Consider the following 18,035-nt stretch of genomic DNA (forward strand, 5'->3'; position numbering starts at 1 on the left):
CTGTTTGTGCATTCTATACCTTGACAGACAGCAAGTTTGTCATCCCATCACCAAGACACACCTGTCTCATATCTTCATCAGCTCTTAAGAGCAGAATATGCACTGGAAGAATAAATATGGAAAAAGCTATGTAAGTGATATTTATTATAGTTTGGGATTTGTATTCTTTTTTATAACCTTAAAAGCATTGACCTTTTGTCAATGTGACAAGTGAGCTACAGAACTGCAAGTCATCTGTTGCCTTAGGCAAACCAGCACATAATGTATGCAGAACTTGCACTGTGTCTGGTTGGTAAACTGTGATCATAAACAAAACAGTTTGGACATATGGGATTGTCCAGTCTGGAGGAGGTTCAGGGGACAGCTTATTGCTCTCTATAACTACCTGAAGGAAGGATGTAGTGAGCTGGGGATTGTCCTCTTCTACTGATAGGACGAGAGGGAATAGCTTTAAGTTGTGCCAGGGGAGAGTCAGACTGGATGTTAGGAAATACTTCTCTGAATGTGTGGTCAGGTGCCAGAATGTGCTGCTCAGGGAGGTGGTGGAGCCACAGAACCTGTAGGTATTCAAGGAACGTTGTGTTGAGGAACACGGTTCAGTGAGAGCTATTGGTGATGGGTGGACTGCTGGCCTGGATGATCTTGTAGGTCTTCTCCAACCTTTCTGAGTAAGTATTTTCAGAGCGGGGATGCCCTGGTACAGGCTGCCCGGGGAGGCGGTGAGGCCGCTGGAAGTGTTCCAGAAACGCATGGATGTGGCACGGAGGGACACGGACAGCGGGGATGGGATGGGACTAGATGATCTCAGCGGCCTTTTCCAACCTTAATGTTCCTCTATAAGGAACTACGCGCATTTCCGCACTGCCACAAGCCACCACTCCTCGGCTAAGTCCCTCACGCCCCCCACGCACCGCCCCTCCAGCCGCTGCCCCTCCAGGCCACGTGACACGGAAGGCGGGCAACGCGAGAGCCGCTTCCGGCCTCCCCCCCCCCCAACCGGAAGCGCTACGCTACACCTCCGCCCTTCACTTACCCGCTGCAGCCTCGGCGGGGCTGACCAGCGGCCCGCGGCCTCGGCCCCTATCTGCCCTCGGACACAGCCCGGCCCGCCGCCCCCGGAAGGGCGTCCCGCCCACTGACGTCCGCGGGAGGGCCGCTCCCCTCTGCCCGCCGCCAGCATGCCGAAGCTCAGCAAGGAGGCCAAGCAGCGGCTGCAGCAGCTCTTCAAGGGCGGCCAGTTCGCCATCCGATGGGGCTTCATCCCGGTCGTGCTCTACCTAGGTCAGTGCGCCGGCAGTCAGGCGGGGACGGCCGGGACGAGCGGCCACGGGGGGGGGGGGGGGGGGGGGGGGGGGGGGAGGGGAAGGACACGTGCGTGCGCGGGGGCGCCCCCTCCGCGCTGAGCTCAATGCGCATGCGCTAAGAATGGGGCAGGGGGTGGTGCGAGGGGCGGGCTGATAGAGCCGTCGGGATTTAAGGAGTAATAGAGGTCACTTTGAACTCTCCCGCGTTAGGTTTAAGGTCTTCATCGCGTCCTCGTCCTTAGTTTCTGGGTTATATCGATGGTTGTTGGGCGGGCGAGCTGCCTTGGCTCCCGCAGGGGTGGGTGAGCGCTTGCAGCGAGTTACATAACACGGGGGAGGTTTGCTTGGTGCCGGCGCCCTGTGTTTGCGCTGTCAGGATGCCCGCTGTCAGGCATGCACCCAGGAGTATGCAGAACCGAGCCCTCTTCTCCAGGCGTTACTCGGTGCTGCTCATTCGAGTTAGGCATCTCCATTGTCTCATATATATGAAATTCACAGTAGCCGATGAAATGTTTCAGTCGGATTTTCGGAAGCTTGTTTGAACTTTCTCTGAAAGACCAAGGTGGGGGTGGGATGTTTGGGATACAGATGTGATCAGTGGCACGGAGTCCGGTTGGAGGCCTGTACTTAGTGGTGTTCCTGAGGGGGTGCTGGGTCCAGTCCTGTTCAGTATCATCATCAGTGACCTTGGTGAGGGGATGGAGTCCACCTTCAGCAAGTTTGCTGATGGTACAAAGCTGGGAGGAATGGCTGACACACCAGAATGCCATTCTGCAAGACCTGGACAGGCTGGAGAGTTGGGCAGAAAGGACCCAGGTGAAGCTTAACAAGACCAAGTGTGGAGTCTTGCACCTAGGGACAAGTAACCACGTGCACCAGTACAGGTTGGGGGATGACGTGTTGGAGAGGACCTCTTGAGGAGAGGGACCTGGGTGTCCTGGTGGATGACAGGCTGGCCATGAGCCAGCAGTGTGCCCTTGTGGCTAGGAAGGCCAGTGATATTCATAGGTTCATAGGTTCATAAGGTTGGAAAGGACCTACAAGATGATCTAGTCCAACCATCCTCCTATCACTATCCCTACCCAACTACTAAACCAAATCCCTTAGCACCTCCTCTAAACACTTCTTGAACAGCGCTAGGGATGGTGCCTCAACCACCTCCCTGGGCAGGCCATTCCAGTGCCTGACCACTCTTTCAGAGAAAAAGTGTTTCCTCAGGTCTAATCTAAATCTTCCCCGGTGCAACTTGTGGCCATTCCCTCTCATCCTGTCATTAGTTATCAGGGAGAAGAGGCCCACCCCCTCCTCACCACAACCCCCCTTCAGGAAGTGGTAGAGTGCAATAAGGTCTCCTCTGAGCCTCCTCTTCTCCAGACTAAACAATCCCAGCTCCCTCAGCCGCTCCTCATAAGACTTGTGCTCCAGACCCCTCACCAGTTTTGTTGCCCTTCTCTGAACACGCTCCAGGGCCTCAATGTCCTTCTTGTAGTGAGGGGCCCAAAACTGAACACAGTACTCGAGGTGCGGCCGTACCAGAGCTGAGTACAGGGGGATGATCACCTCCCTGCTCCTGCTGGCTACACCATTTCTAATACAGGCCAGGATGCTGTTGGCCTTCTTGGCCACCTGGGCACACTGCCGGCTCATGTTAGGCCGAGCATCAACCAACACCCCCAGGTCCTTTTCCTCTCTACATTCTTCAAGCCATTCTGCCCCAAGCCTATAGCATTGCATGGGGTTATTGTGGCCAAAGTGCAGGACCCGGCACTTGGCCTTATTGAACCTCATCCCATTGAGCTCAGCCCAGCTGTTCAGCCTATCCAAATCTCTCTGAAGGGCCTCCCTACCCTCAGGCAGTTTGACACATCCTCCCAACTTGGTGTCATCTGCAAACTTACTGAGGGTACACTCAATTCCCTCATCTAGGTCATCAATAAAGATATTAAACAAAATGGGCCCCAAAACTGACCCTTGGGGGACACCACTCGTAACAGGACGCCAGCTGGACTTAACTCCATTAACTACTACCCTCTGGGCACGGCCCTCCAGCCAGTAAGCATCCTGGGGTGCATTAAAAAGAGTGTGACCAGCAGGTCAAAGGAGGTGATCCTCCCTCTCTACTCTGCCCTGGTGAGGCCTCACCTAGAATATTGTGTCCAGTTCTGGGCTCCCCAGTACAAAAAAGACAGGGATCTCCTTGAAAGAGTCCAGTGGAGGGCCACAAAGATGATAAGGGGCATGGAACACCTCTCTTATGAGGAAAGGCTGAGAGAGCTGGGTCTGTTCAGCATTGAAAAAAGAAGACTCAGAGGGGATCTGATCTACAAATATCTAAGGAGTGGGAGGCAAAGGGACAAGGCTGGACTCTTCTCAGCATTGTGTGGTGATGGGACGAGGAGAAATGGCCACAAACTGAAGCATAGGAAGTTCTGCACAAAAGTGCGTGGAAACTTCTCCACAGTGCAGTGACGGAGCAGTGGCACAGCTGCACAGAGAGGTGGTGGAGTCTCCTTCTCTGGAGACGTTCCAGACCCGCCTGGACGCCTACCTGTGCAACCTGGGCTAGGGAGCTGCTTTGGCAGGGGGTTGGTCTCCATGATCTCTAGAGGTCCCTTCCAACCCCTACGATTTTGTCATTCTGTGAGGGAGTCTGCTATGCGCAATTGCAAGTTCTTGGTCAGGTATTGCTATGCTTTGCTTTGAAGTAGCTGCCCTTGCATTAGGTATGTATAGTAGACCATCACAGTTCTGTGAAACTGGATTGCTTATGTAATAGTACTGGGGAAAATGGGCCAAAATGTTTCCTAAATCAGTGTCACACACACACATGTAGTGTGACTGCCAATACGACTTCATGAATTTTACCATAATTTTGCTGTAAAGCATGGCAACAAAAGGCAGCAGGTCAGAATATTTAATAGTCTTGAGTCAGACAAGGTTATCTTCAAAGGGGTAGCCTCGTGCCTGCCAAGTTAATGGGAGTTTTTCCATTAACCTCTGTGGCCTGTGTTTTAGATGGGCTGTCATTACTTATAATCTGTAAGGGAGAGGAATAATGCATTTTCCATATAGCATCCATTTCTATAAGCAGTTGTAGTAGGCTGTACATCATGTATGATTGTGCTTCAAGACTAAATTTACAGTCCAGCAAGCAAAGCTGTTTGATAAACTGAACCTTGAATTATTTACCTAGCATACACTTGCCTTAGTGAATCAGTATTTAAGTCATCAGCTGGAGATTAACTCTTTGTAATTAACTTGCCCTGCAAGGCAGTTAGAACAAAAGGTTCTAAGTTTAATCAATTGAATATTTAGAATTCTTTCACCCTAAATTAAATAAACTGTTACTGAAATAGTACTCTTAAGTTCATTACATTGCCTGTTAAGGCTCGCTGTGTGTTTTTTATACCAGTTATAGGTGTCACTGTTGCTCCTGTCTCATTCAGTTGCTTTCTCAACAACATTTAAAACTTGAATTGATGGTTATGTATGTATGTATGCATGCGTGCTGTGATCTTCATGGTGAATAATTTCCACTGTCTCTCACAGCTAATTGTTCCTGAATTTTAATTCAGATAGTGATATAGATAGGAGTTTAAAAAAGCAACAACACATAGTAAGGAAATGTGAAATGGTACATTTGTGTTCATTTTGTCTGCTTTCTAACCCTGATAATGTTAACGATCCTGCTGAGGTGAGTTTACAACTTCATAAGTCGCGGTTCCCTGCTCCCTTTTTATTTCAATCTGGGATAATTTCATGCTGTGTAAGCTGTGTAGAAGTCTAAACATACGTGTGTGTATGTACACATTTATCTAATGTATATTTCTGTTCAGGTTTTAGGAGGGGTGCAGACCCAGGAATGCCCGAGCCAACAATCTGGAGGTACGTATCAGGTCCAGAGTACATGCACAAGCACAGCTGATAGGCACAGTTTTTGTTGCTACCTCTGGTTGTTCATACTGAACAGCAGGAGCTGGGAAAGTAACTTTCATTCATTGTTTTTAATTGGTTTTGAGCAATAGTATAGCTTGTCGAGGTTCTTTTTTTCTTTAAAATCAAATCTAGAAAAGATAGCAAAACACAAGTTCTTCCAAAAGCATTAGTGTTTTGTTCCAAATCTTGTGCAGATTTTATATATAGGACTTCCTGTACCTTTTGAGTAGAAGCTGCCCTTGTAATGTGTTTTAGAGGTGCTTTATGCAAGTTTCTGTCTGCACCTAAAAATAATTACTTAGATTCCTAACAGGAATTTAAACCAAAACCCATTTGCCTTCCTTCTTTGCAAATATGGTAGTAAAACTGTGTAAAAACTGCATTAAATACAGAGATAAATCCTTCAGTTTTTGTTGCTGCGATGAACCAGAATGTTTTTGTTCATATTGCCCCTTTGTCAGGAGAGAGTTTGTCACTGCTGCAATGTCCTGCCATTAGTAATACTTGAATTCTTGTGGTATTTGAATTCTACTGGAGTGTTTCCATGGGTCAGACTTCTACAATTAAGATTTGGAAGGAAGTGTGGCTCTTTTAATGGTCTTGAAATTTGATAACAGCACAGAGCCAGGTACTGCTAAGACAAATAATTGTTGGACTGTGCTGTTTGCAAAGTTATATATTAATTATTTTTTCCTCACACCATATAAAGGAGCTATTTCTAACAGTGGAAAATATGAGAATAATATGTCAAGATCATGTTACGGTTTCAGTAAAATCTGATGTCTTAAGGTGTCATTTGCTCAAGTTATTTGTTTACTGGCAGTGTTTCTGTGTTGAGTTTCACTAGCAGCTTGAGGCTTTTTTCTGGTACTGGGTATGTCTGCACAGTGTAAAGTATGCATTTGATACCACAGTGTATGTACAGGTAACAGAAGTAAGCTTCAGGTTAGACCCAGAGTACTCCTTTTTCTGGGCAGGTAGCTTCGTTTCAATGGTTCAACTGTTTGTTCTGACTTCCCTTTTAAGAGAAACCTATTTAAAAACAAGAACATACTGCAAATCTGACTTTCCTTTCCTCCCCCCTCCCCTTTTAGTCTGCTTTGGGGATGAAAGATGTTGCTGTCCTGCTCTAGAACCAGCTGATGTGCAGAGAAAGTGTTTGAAGATTCGTACGTTCCAGAGGATGAGGCGAACACTTAGACCAGCTGATGCTGTCAGCTTGCTAATGACATAGATTGTACATACAACAAAACTGAGTTTATATGGACCTAACTTATTTGCTTGATGGTGTAATTAAATTCAGATTTAACTGGATACATGTTGTTTTCAAGTCTTTATTGCACGTAATAACAATTCCTTTGTTACAGAAAGGATAACCATTTATTTTGGTAAATTGGTGACATCCAACCCTCTCGGATCAACGTAAGAAGTATGAATTTTGGGTAAAGATTTTTCCTTCATAATAACCAGAATCAGAATCATAGAATGGTTTGGGTTGGAAGGGACCTTTAAGATCATCTAGTTCCAGCCCCCTGCTATAGACAGGGACACCTCCCTCTACACTAGGTTGCTCAGGGCCCCATCCAGCCTGGCTTTGCATCCACCAGGGAGGGGCATCCACAACCCCTCTCTAGGTAATCTGTTCCAGTGTCTCACCACCCCCACAGTAAAGAATTTCTTCCTGATATCTAGTCTAAATCTACCCTCTTCCAGTTTAAAACTTTTCCCTCATCCTGTCCTTACATGCCCTTAAAAGAGGCATCCCCCCAAACTTTCCTGTAGGCCTCCTTCAGGCCCTGGAAGGCCACAATAAGGTCACCCCAAATCCTTCTCTTCTGGAGGCTGAAGAGCCCCAGCTCTCTCTCTGTCCCTGTAGGGGAGGTGTTCCAGCCCTCTGATCATATTTGTGGCCCTCCTCTGGACCCATTCCAACAGCTCAATGTCCTTCTTGTGTTGGGAGCCCCAGAACTGGACACAGTACTGCAGGTGGGGTCTCCTGAGAGCAGAATAGAGGGGCAGAATCACCTCCCTTGACCTGTTGGTCACACTTCTCTTGATGCATCTTGATGCAGGATATGGTTGGCCTTCCAGGCTGCAAGCACACATTGCTCACTCGTGCTGAGCCTTTCTGCCAAACTGACACTCCTGAATCCTTCTCCTCAGGGCTGCACACAAGCCATTCTCTGCCCAACCTGTATCTGTGCTTGGGATTCCCCCAACCCAGGTGCAGGACCTTGTAGTGGTCTTTGTTGTGCTTCATGAGGTTGGTGTGGGCCCACTTCTCAAGCCTGTTCAGGTTGCTCTGGGTGTCATCCCTTCCCTCTAGAGTGTTAACTGAACCACTCAGCTTGGTGGTGATGTTCTAAATATTTTGATAATCTTGAAAGATTTCTGCCTGAATGTGAGTAAGCTCTGCTGAATGTCAGTAAGCTCTGCTGCTGGTTGCTTAGTGGAGACATGGCATTTGACATTTGTTCATCTCTGGATATCTTAAGAGTTTAGATATATATATGTGTATGTATTTTTCCTAGCATATTCAGATAATCAAAAAGCAGTAAGATGTGCACTTTTCTACTGAACTTACCTTCAGGTGCCATTGAAATTTTCCATAATATGGGGAGTGAGGGTGGGAATGCATGATATAATCACTGTGTGTATATGTGTGTGTGCATACAGTGGAAGTTATATTGTACAACTGAAGGAAGAATAACAATTATATTAAACTAGGTATATGTTTCATTCCAGTCTTGCTCTTCGGAATACAGTTTTGGCTTCACTTGACGTTCTTCCTTTCAGCAATGAAATTCAAGCACTGCCATTACAACTGTTTCTTTTCTGTCAAAATGGAAGCTGATTTGGTTGGGTTACGCTCTTTCTGTTTTGCAACTGTACGGGCTAGTTTTTATTTGTGCGGGAATATTTAAGAAAATAAAACCTTGTTTGCTCCTGGTTAACACTGAAAAAAATATTCTAGATCAGTTTAACCCAGGTTTTGTGACAGTTTTTACATTGAGTCATGAGTAGGAGATGCCTCAGTTTCTCATCTGCTATCAGAATTAGTGGTAAATGCTTAGAGGCACATGGAAATGAAGAAAAAAAAAGAGAAGTGAGACAAGAGAAGATATAAATTAAAAGACAGTAATAAAAAAAAGAAGTGGGAGATGGGGAGACAATAAGAGGCAACAAAAGGCAGCATGTTCCTTAAAGTCCAATTGATGGATAATTAAATGTCACAGAATGGTGGAATAAAAGATGAATGCAGATTACTGATGGGCAAAGAGCAAGAACTGAATGCAGAACGCCTTTGTGACCGTTTGCTTTAGGTATTGCAGCTTTTCTAATGGTAACTCGAGAATAATTTAACTGCTAGTACGTCTGTAATTATGGAAGGAGTAAAAATTCAGAGCCCTTTGTCTTAACTGATCCTGTTACAGTAACGATGAATTAATCTGTTGGTACTTCAGAGTGGCTTTAATCATGATCAGGAATGACTTCCTTTCACTGCATCTGTTGGCATAACCATAGATATTCCATAGTAAGAGAGAAGCTCTCAGTGCCAAGCAGTGTGGGTTTCTCCAAATTGACTGGCATTCCACAAGACTACGCAAGACTCAAAATGCAACTGTGCATGTTCCAAAACACCTGCAAAAGTGTATTTCACATGCTCTTCTCAGTGTCAGACATTTGCGGATGTGGTTTGTGGGTCTTAACCACCACATGGTTGCTCTGGCTGCTTTCCAAGAATTGCACTATTTGGCAATAGGCAGAGAATTGGGAAGTGTTCTTTTCTCTTTTCTGAGCAGTATATATGTAAGCATGGATATATCGAGCGCAGGCTGGATTGTGATCTCACTGCTAAAGATTTCCTGTAAAAGTAGTTGTAGTTTGGCTTAATTTAAGACCTGGAATTATTGGATAAATATTGCTTATGCAGTCCCCGCTTTCAGAATTTCACTTCAAGCGCAGCGGATAGCAAACTTTGGGTCGCTCACTATCGCTGTGTGACTGCAATTACTGTTCTTTGAAAGAATCAAATATGGTTCTGGAAAGTCACTAGCACAGAACTGTTCAAGTTTTGCATCACTTTATTGAGTAAATATCTGTCGTGTGAATCAGTGGCTTCTGTAGCCAAGCTGAGATTCTTTTTAGTAATGAAGCTTGCAGTGCGCTCCTTTGAGATCACTATGAACTCTGATTTGGAATAAAGTCAGTGATGCTAGTTTACTGAGAATCATACTCTGAATTCCACAGCTGAATTCAAGTTTAAATATGGGAACGTTTCCTTCTGGCCCAGTCATAGGAAGACCGAAAGTTGCCATAGCTCACTATGCTGCTTACTAAAGATGAAGGCAACACAATGATTTTAGTGTGGGAAACATGCACTGTACCTCATCTCCTCATGAGGATGATAATGATGAGGAAGATAAGATTTCTCCGTGCCAGAAGGTGCTGCCCCCCACTGTGGCCTTGTTGTGCAAGAGTGACATGAGGTACTGGCTTGATTGGTGTCAGAGGAGAGCAGCTATGAATAGGGAATTGTCCTTAAGCCAGGGATGAAGAACTGGTCTGTTTCCTCTGCCAGCCTAGCTGTGTGTGAGGAACTAGCAGAGTATGGTGAAAACGTGGTGGGCAGGGAGCACTGTAGTGTCCTGTCTTCTGAAGATCTCATTCACTGTCACGCTGACAGAATAAATGGGGATCAAGACGTCAGGCTAAGGAAAAACTAAAACAGAAAGTTAGAATCTGGGAGAAAAAAAGAGTAAAGAAAAGGATTGATCAGAAGAGGATAAAGGAAGGAAATGCAGACAGGATTTTTGGAAGTGGAAAACATGAGAGAGAAAGACAAATACGCACATCAGACAAGGAGCAGCAGTCCTGCCATGCTTGGTGTGTCATGCTGGGGGGTTTGTGAGTTCGGGAGCTGTTTTGGTCTTGATGTGTGGTACTTTGTTCTCATAATTAAGTCATCAGTAAAACTCAAAAGTTTTTATCGTATGGTTTTCAAACTTGTAAACACTGCAAACCAGAGCAACTTTCATCATTTTGTAACAGCAGTCCCACATGTTGCCTGTGTCTAAAACCATTGCTTCTCCCTCCTCTGTGCAGCAAAATGGCTGTAGGTGACAGTGCTTTACGTGCTTTTATTGCATCGTGTTGATGAAACAGGGATCTAACACATTTTGAACAGGAAAATTTGCTAAAACAGTCCGGATATTTTTGGAAATATCTCACTGTAGACTTGGAATTTAAGCTATGATGATACTGATGATGAATTTTGGAAATAAAAGCTCATTACATCTGTTCTCGCCACAGGAGTAAAAACCACATCCTGGTTTAATGTCATATGACTAATCTACTTTTTAAAACAGACTATTTAATTGCAATTTCTAAATAGTTTTCCATGATGGTATGTGATGCGGTAACTGTGGGTTACATGCATTGTTTCTTGATTATGTTTGTATTAATTCAGAATTAGGGAATGGGTAAAGCAGAGGAGATGCAAATCTGCTAAGTGGGGAAGAGGATTTACTCATATTTTCTTGCAATTAAGAAAGCAAATTTCTATCAAAAATTAGGTAAAGCAACTGCAAAGTGGTGAGCAGTTATTGACTTGGGAAATTAGATAAACATGGATTTGCAATTAATTTGTCATGTGATTTCTCAGGGTCCACTTTATTCTCATGGAAACTTCCCAAATGGTGCAGTTAATGGCACAGCAACTGCAAAACAGGTCTTTTTCAGCAGGACTGGGAGATCATCTGTACATCTACCTTCACCCTAATCCACCTCCCCCTCTCACAAATTCTCTTTTCTCTAATAGCCCAGTCCCAGGCCATTGAGCCACATTATGAGGAGGGATATGGGTCTCGGAAATTGAGGAACATCTTCAAACTTCATCATGTTTGTTAGCATGTGCTAATGTGGGATCCACGGCTTTAATCAAGGTGTGGTGCCTTTTCCCTCTACATCTCTACCCAAGTTATTAACAGAAGTATAAGAGGAGAGAAAGGCAATTGCTGTGCACCAACGATGCTGTAGCAGTCCGTTCGTCTAAGATGAGGAACGGAGTTGGAACTTTTCATTGGTGATTTTACTTTCATGTGTGTGTGCAGCAGCAGGGATTCTCTCAGGTAATACAGCTGTTCATGTAATTTGTGTGTGCATCATTTTGGCCCTATTTATATGATGCAGAGCTTAGAATTATATCTATTAATATTTCTCTGCTATGTTATTTTATAGCCCCGAAGTCTGCCTTGAAAGTGTACTGAGGTTTGGGTAAACGTGTTGAAATTGCATAAATTATTTATTTGGTGAAGGGTTTGGAAGGGAAATGGTGTTTTGGTGTTGGAGCCTACAGAGATGGTATATTCTGGGTGTGAGAGCACTGCTTTTGTTTTTCCCCTTATCAGTAAGAAGAAAACAATTTCAGATCTCTCAGTGAAATTCTGTCTAATCATTCAACTTGAAAAGCAAGAGTTTAAAGAAGGTTTCCTAATAGTTTCAAATACCCAAGGTTTGTAATTGTGTGTATATTCAGCAGCACTTCTGGAACTGTAGGATCTGGCTTTGCTGTATACCGTTGTACATTCACCTTTCTGCTGTTTTATCATGTAAAATGAATGCTGAAAAATTATTAGTTAAAAGTAACAGTAGCAGAAGTCAAGGGTAGTTTCACAAGTTGGCTGAGCTTGTGTGGTGGTTCATTGCTCATTATATCCGCTGGCACTGTAGCTTCTCCACCTCTGTAGCACCATCTCTGTCTTGCTAACCTCAGTGAAGGTACTGGAAACAGACAGACTTTTTCAAGAATCAGTTGTACTTTCTGCTTAAGAGGAGGCTTAAATTGGACATCAGGAAGAATCTCCTCATGAAGAGGTTGGGTAGCACCATCTCTGTCTTGCTAACCTCAGTGAAGGTACTGGAAACAGACAGACTTTTTCAAGAATCAGTTGTACTTTCTGCTTAAGAGGAGGCTTAAATTGGACATCAGGAAGAATCTCCTCATGAAGAGGTTGGTCAGGCACTGAAACAGGCTGTCCAGGGATGTGGTGGTTCCCTCATCCCTGGAGGTGTTCAAGGGAGGTGTGGATGTGGCACTGGGGGACAAGCTTAGTGGTGGGACTGGGTAGGTCAGATTGACAGCTGGACTTAAGGGTCTTTTTCAACCTAGGTGATTCCATGATTCTGTAAAGATATTATGTTGTTGCTAAAAGTACTACAGTTATTTTGTAGAATTGATTTGTGAGTTTAAACTGTTCCTTATTATTCTTGTTGGGTTTATTTTTTTATGCATTTGCACTTAACCTGTCTTCCAATTAGTAAGTGTTCATGTGTGTATATTGCTTATTATAAAGTATTTTCTGCACTGCAAACTGATGGAAAAAAAGAAAGCTAACTCAGTCATTTTGTCAGGCTCTGTAACACCCTCAGCAGTGTATTGTTCTCCTCTGACCTCTGTGTGGATACAGGCCTCAGTGCATGCAGATTCCAGCAAATGGTACTTATGCTGGGGACATAGTGCTTGCAGCTGATGCAGCAGCAAGGCAGCTGCTGTGCTGAAGTGCCCTGAGAACTGGAAGTGGCTGTGGAGGAGCTGCAGATAGAATGTTCCTTGCTACTGTCTCAGTAATACAGTGCTTAAAGGGTCCGACTGGGGATCCCCATTGAGTTCTCCTTTGTGAATCAGAGGCGGTGTGATTCATGCTGTACTTGTGAATACTGTGCTTTTCATTGCCGCTATCTAAGCTCTTGTCTGTAGCTACCAGGGAACAAGATTGAGATTCTTGGTGGTAAACCCCTCATACATAACCTCACTCAGAGAACTTTATATTTTTAAAGACACTTGCTGAATAGTCTGGAATTTCATCGAGGTCAACATATTCAAATACCTAATTTCCTCCTCAAAGTCACATGCATACAAGACTGCAGCCCAGTCGTTTCAAGATAGATTGTTGCTTATTACTCACAAAAAGCAAAATGATTTAGTCATTCTCATGGCTTTCCTGTAGGTGTTATGGATGTAGTAGGTGTCAGAATGCTCTCTCACCAAGTAGTCACTAAGAAGATCTCTGCCAAGGTAAGTTGTGAAAAGGCCAACCAGACTTTTGTATCTTGGTTCAGTGAGTCTGTGTCTCTTAGACCACGTGCAGGACAACTAAAGCGCTATCTTCTGTCTTGCAAGAATATCCCTCTCACCACAGACTTCTTGAAAATGACCACTTTGAGGTCTCTTCATTCTTTCCTGAGGTGTTGCACAATTTGAGCCTATGGTTTTACCATATTGGGCAAAGCATTTGCACTTTGCTTTGTTTTGAGCCTCTGAGATGCAGGCTGTGAGCTGACTGCTCACTGTTTTGGCATCCCCAGCAGTGGAATGTTTGTGTGGACGATCAGAAGATCGCTCAGAGGAAGAGAAGAGTTTACTGACATCCTTATCCACATTCCAGAGCATACCTTTCATCTCCTCATTGTGCTGCTCCAGAGAGAGTAATTAATGTTCTGCCATTCACGCTGGAAGAACAAGGCTTGAGTGAGCCCATCTTCTGTGTGTGCTTTGAGCTGAAATTCCTCTAACTTCGGGTATACAAGAATGTTCACAGCCACAACAAAAGAGGTGATACAGCTAAGGAATATTTCAGTGGGTTGGTACTCTTAGATCTAAGGACTTTTTATTTTACCTCTGCATTGCTCAGCAACTTGTGTTCATGCTATGTGACGAACGGGTTAGATCCCAAGAATCACTGACCTCACTGCAGCAGTACATCAATTCCTTCCACCTGGGGAAAGAACCTGAAGTTTTTTCCACTTTAGGAGAAGGGGAGAAGATATTTAATCCAATTTGGAAAATTCCCTTGGAAGACAGCAGTGTCTAATCATCAAACTTGTAATTTGGTTTCTGACCATATTATTTGTTTTAAAAAGATTGCTTGACTTCTAAGCATATACTTCAGTGCCCTTAGAGGTTTATGGAGTGTTCTGTATTAAATATAAGGGACTCATTGTTCATTTGTTTCTCAAGAGCAGTGATGCTTTATCATGCTCATACTGCTGTGCGTACAGTGGAGTACATACTGATGTACAGTACATCTGTGTACATTACATATCCCATTTTAAGAACTGTGTGTTGATAAGTGCTATCTGTCTATGCATGTATAGATGCCCTGTGTAGGTCACTCTGAAAGTAATGTCTTTCATTTATTTCCTCAAAAACAACAACAAAGAGCACAGTAACACTGTTTCACGGAGCAGGTTATTTCAACGTGATCAACGCCATTAGCCAATGCATGTGGATGAGCTGATCAAGATGCTCTTCATTTTGTAGTGTGACAGCTGTGCATGGCTGTCTGAAACATGGCTTGTCTTTCACGCTGCTGTTGCCACCGCTGAAACACAGCACCCCCTGCCTCACCGAGCTCACATCCACTGTTTGCTCTCCACGAACATTCAGCAATTCAGTTGATGAATGTCAGTGGGTGCCATATTTTCCTCACGGAGGATTTCAGTGTCACACCTTTGCTTCATCCACACTTTGGTGTCAGATGCCATTCTGTCAGACTGCCCCTCTGCTGTCACACAGCAACAACTCTTATTGGTGGAAAGGTTCAACCTCTACTGCCATACCTCCAACATCTGCTTCTGACATAGCAGACTGATGTGAAATAGGAGGCATTACTTTTGGAGCAGCCTTGATGGATAGCTGATTTGAGTGTGCTGATTAAATTATTTAAAAGGGTTATTTTGATAATTACTGTATCCAGCTTTTAGTGCCTGTAGAGTTCTCCAGTCTTAAAGTTCAAACAGGTTAGACAGGTTGTTTATTTTTTTTTTTCGAATGAGCTTTTATTTGTTTAAAAAACATAAATAGATAAAAAATACAATCTCTCAAATATTTTAAAAGCATAAGTTATAGAACAATATGGCTTCTGGACATTTTCTTTGGCGTTGAATACGTAATAAATAAGTTGATATTCTGAATAGTACCGTAAGAAATGAAACAGGTGTTTTGCTTAAGTTATTTCTAAGTATCGAAAATATTTAATATAAATAGAAAACATTAGAAAAGAATAAATATTTTAAATACAATAAATAGGTTCCTAGAAGGAAATGATAATGTCTATAAATGCAAACCATTGTTACTGCCTGGTTCCTGAAACGGAACAACACTGCCATCTGCCACATGACAGATTGGTAACAGAGGACTGTGCCCGAACTAAAACATTCAGGCACTGAAACTCCTGGTGTTTTTCAAATAGCGAACGGCCCTCACGGTTTTCTCCATAAACGAAGTAAAGTCTCGGAGGATGAGGTGCGTGGTGATTTTCTCTATCCAGGCCTTATCTGACTTCAGCTTGGCGAGGAGGGATTTCTGGGCAGCTGAGTCTGGGATGGCCACTTCATCGGGATTTATCACCTGTGGGAAACAGAACATGGAGTCCATGTTGTAGGTGTGTTCCACGTGGCTCCGTACCCCTCCTCTCTGTACAGCTGCCACAGCTCTGTGGTGGGTTTTGTCCCTGCTGCTGCTCCTCCAGAGGACCAACTAATGCTTGGTGGGGACAAGGTGCCTCACCATGTCATCTCCTGTGTGCTGGCTGGGGACGTGGCTCGGCCGAAACCACACTGTGCTCCATCCTCACTCACAAGTGAACTGGGTATCCAGGCAGGGAGCGTGCTAATAGGTGGACTGTCTCCACCTGCCCTGTTCATCTCAAACAGCCTTACATGGACTGCTCTCAGAAAGAAGTTTCCACCCTGCAAGCCTAAGCTCCTGATTTTCTTGAGATCTCAACAGTCCCTACAAGCACAGGGCTCCACGTGCCTGCTCTGTTCCATGCTACCTGCTCTGGCTGCCTCAGGCCTTACAGTTGCAGAAGGACAGTCTCACCCAGCCCTAGAACAAACTTTCTACAAATCATATGTCAAGTTTGAAGCCGGTAGCTGCCTTAAGTAGGGACTATTATTCTTAGCAAATACTGTGTGAAAAAAGCAGTTCAGCTCCCTTTCACTTAAAGAATGAGGAACATAAATAAGAGTGGTACAAAAGGCATTAGGAGTACACAATGCCCTTCTCAGGTGCTGAAAACACCTGGCAGGGAACCACGGCCCCACAGCTCTGCAGTTCGTGGTCCCCCCTCACCTGAGCAGCTCTCGCTCACCCATGGTTTCACGGCTGACAAAGTAGGAAGGGTTATAGGAAGGGAAGGGTTATGGGCACGAGTAAGTGCTGCAGGAATTAAGCCGATTTTGAAGAAGTGTGATCTTTTAAAGCACTCCAGAACACAGAAAACAGCTGTCAGAAGTGGATATTGTTCCGTTTACCAAGTCGAAAGAAAATCAGTTGTTGGTATTTGCAGTTATTTCTGTGGTGTACCTCACAGGGCTTAGCAGCACTGCAGGGCTGGGAGCGAGCTGTGGCTCTGAGCAGTGTGCCTGAGCACGGCGTTTATTAAGGAGCCTGATGCGTTTGATTGCAAGTTAGGAATGGAAATAGAAAGCTGGAAGAAGAGTACAGCACACTTGACAGAGCTTGAAAGTTAGTCATAAGGGAAAGCAGCACAGGGAGTCAGCACCTGCTGACAGCGGGAAACGCTGAGCCTCGGGCAGCACCCATCCCCTGCCCGCGCACTGCCGCCAAGTCCCCGCTGCGAGCAGCGCCCTGCGCTCCGACTCACCATCTGCCGGATCGTGGCCGCCAGGTGCTTTGTGCTGTAGCACAGCGACTCGACTTTCTGCTTTTCACTAGCAAAAGTTTCTTGAACGAATTCCAGGTAGGTCTGAAAGGCGAACAGGCCGCTGGAGAGCTTCCTCAGGCATTTCTCCTGCGGGGAGAGAAGTGAGAACGTCAGGCGCGGCTCGGGGCGCCCGGCACGTCGCGCTTCGGCGACGCTCGCGTCGCGCTCAAGGCCGCCCAAGGAAGGAGCGGAGCGGTTCCTTGCCTCGTCGAAGCCGGCGAGCAGGCAGCCGTCCTCCTCCGTCACCTTGGGCAGGTTGAGGTTGTTCTGGACGAGCATCTCCATGCTGTTCTCGCACACGGTGAACTTCTCGCACATCTGCGGAGAGACACCGAGAGCCGCCGTCGCGTCCGTGCCCCGGGGACCGCCCGCGGGGTCCCCGCCGCGGTCCCGTACCCACCTCGTCCTGCAGCCGGGCTGCGCGGGCGTGCAGCAGCCAGGCCAGCGCCTCGCACTCGGGCAGCGCCCGCCGCGCCTCCGCCTCCTCGTCCGGCCCGGCCTCCCCGGACGAGTCGGCGGCGGAGGGCAGCGGGGCGGCGGCGGCGGGCGGCGGCAGCAGCGGCAGCAGCAGCAGCAGCAGCGCGACGGGGACGGGCCGGGGCGCTCTCCGGAGGCGGCTCCCGCCGCTCCCCGGCCGCCGTCCCGCAGCATCGCAGCCCTCGGTGGAGTTCATGGTGCGGCTCCTCTGCTCGTCGGGGAGGCTGGCGGGTCGAATGAGCTCCGGGCATCCCTGAACGTGTATTTATCGAGGGGGCTTCGAGATTATTCATGGCCCGGGAAAATCCGGCATGAGAACACGGGGGTGTGTGCCCTGTGCTTGCGCTGGGTTTGACACAGCGCTCGCCCCGTCCGAGAGTGCTGGGATTGTGAAACGGGGCCGCGGGGGGAGGCGAGCCGGGCCGGGCCGGGCCGGGCAGAGGAATGAAGTCATTTTCCCTCCCCGTAACTCCTTGCGGACCGCGCCGTCTCTCACCTGGCATCGGCCAGAGCTCGGTCGGGCCCGGCAGCCGCCCGCGGAGTCCCCCCACACGCGTGGCACGTGTCTTACGCTTTATTAGGTTCC

General features: G+C 46.2%; 2 protein-coding genes across 2 annotated transcripts; one reads left to right on the forward strand and one right to left on the reverse strand.

Annotated features, from left to right (window-relative positions):
• The first annotated feature begins 1,165 nt into the window (after positions 1-1,165).
• Positions 1,166-6,554, forward strand: TOMM7 (translocase of outer mitochondrial membrane 7). The gene is made up of 3 exons (XM_065752421.1): positions 1,166-1,281; positions 5,141-5,189; positions 6,335-6,554. Exons 1-3 carry the CDS (start codon positions 1,179-1,181, stop codon positions 6,348-6,350), a joined length of 168 nt encoding a protein of 55 aa, XP_065608493.1. The 5' UTR covers positions 1,166-1,178; the 3' UTR covers positions 6,351-6,554.
• An 8,570-nt stretch (positions 6,555-15,124) lies between these two features.
• IL6 (interleukin 6) lies at positions 15,125-17,696 on the reverse strand. The gene is made up of 4 exons (XM_065753521.1): positions 17,373-17,696; positions 17,177-17,290; positions 16,913-17,059; positions 15,125-15,651 (listed from the first exon to the last, which is right to left on the reverse strand). The coding sequence occupies exons 1-4, from the start codon at positions 17,643-17,645 to the stop codon at positions 15,460-15,462; spliced, it is 726 nt and encodes a 241-aa protein (XP_065609593.1). The 5' UTR covers positions 17,646-17,696; the 3' UTR covers positions 15,125-15,459.
• Between the last annotated feature and the right edge of the window lie 339 nt (positions 17,697-18,035).

The sequence above is a fragment of the Cyrtonyx montezumae genome, unplaced genomic scaffold (genome assembly GCF_038088225.1).
Source record: "Cyrtonyx montezumae isolate F1298 unplaced genomic scaffold, pur_monq_1.0 scaffold_8, whole genome shotgun sequence".
NCBI lineage: Eukaryota > Metazoa > Chordata > Aves > Galliformes > Odontophoridae > Cyrtonyx > Cyrtonyx montezumae.

Coding starts and splice junctions, on each gene's coding strand:
- IL6 (XM_065753521.1), bottom strand. CDS start 17,645: ATGAACTCCACCGAGGGCTGCGATGCTGCGGGACGGCGGCCGGGGAGC. Junction 17,291..17,372: donor CAGCCCGGCTGCAGGACGAG/GTGGGTACGGGA, acceptor GTCTCTCCGCAG/ATGTGCGAGAAGTTCACCGT. Junction 17,060..17,176: donor TGCTCGCCGGCTTCGACGAG/GCAAGGAACCGC, acceptor CTCTCCCCGCAG/GAGAAATGCCTGAGGAAGCT.
- TOMM7 (XM_065752421.1), top strand. CDS start 1,179: ATGCCGAAGCTCAGCAAGGAGGCCAAGCAGCGGCTGCAGCAGCTCTTC. Junction 1,282..5,140: donor CCCGGTCGTGCTCTACCTAG/GTCAGTGCGCCG, acceptor ATTTCTGTTCAG/GTTTTAGGAGGGGTGCAGAC.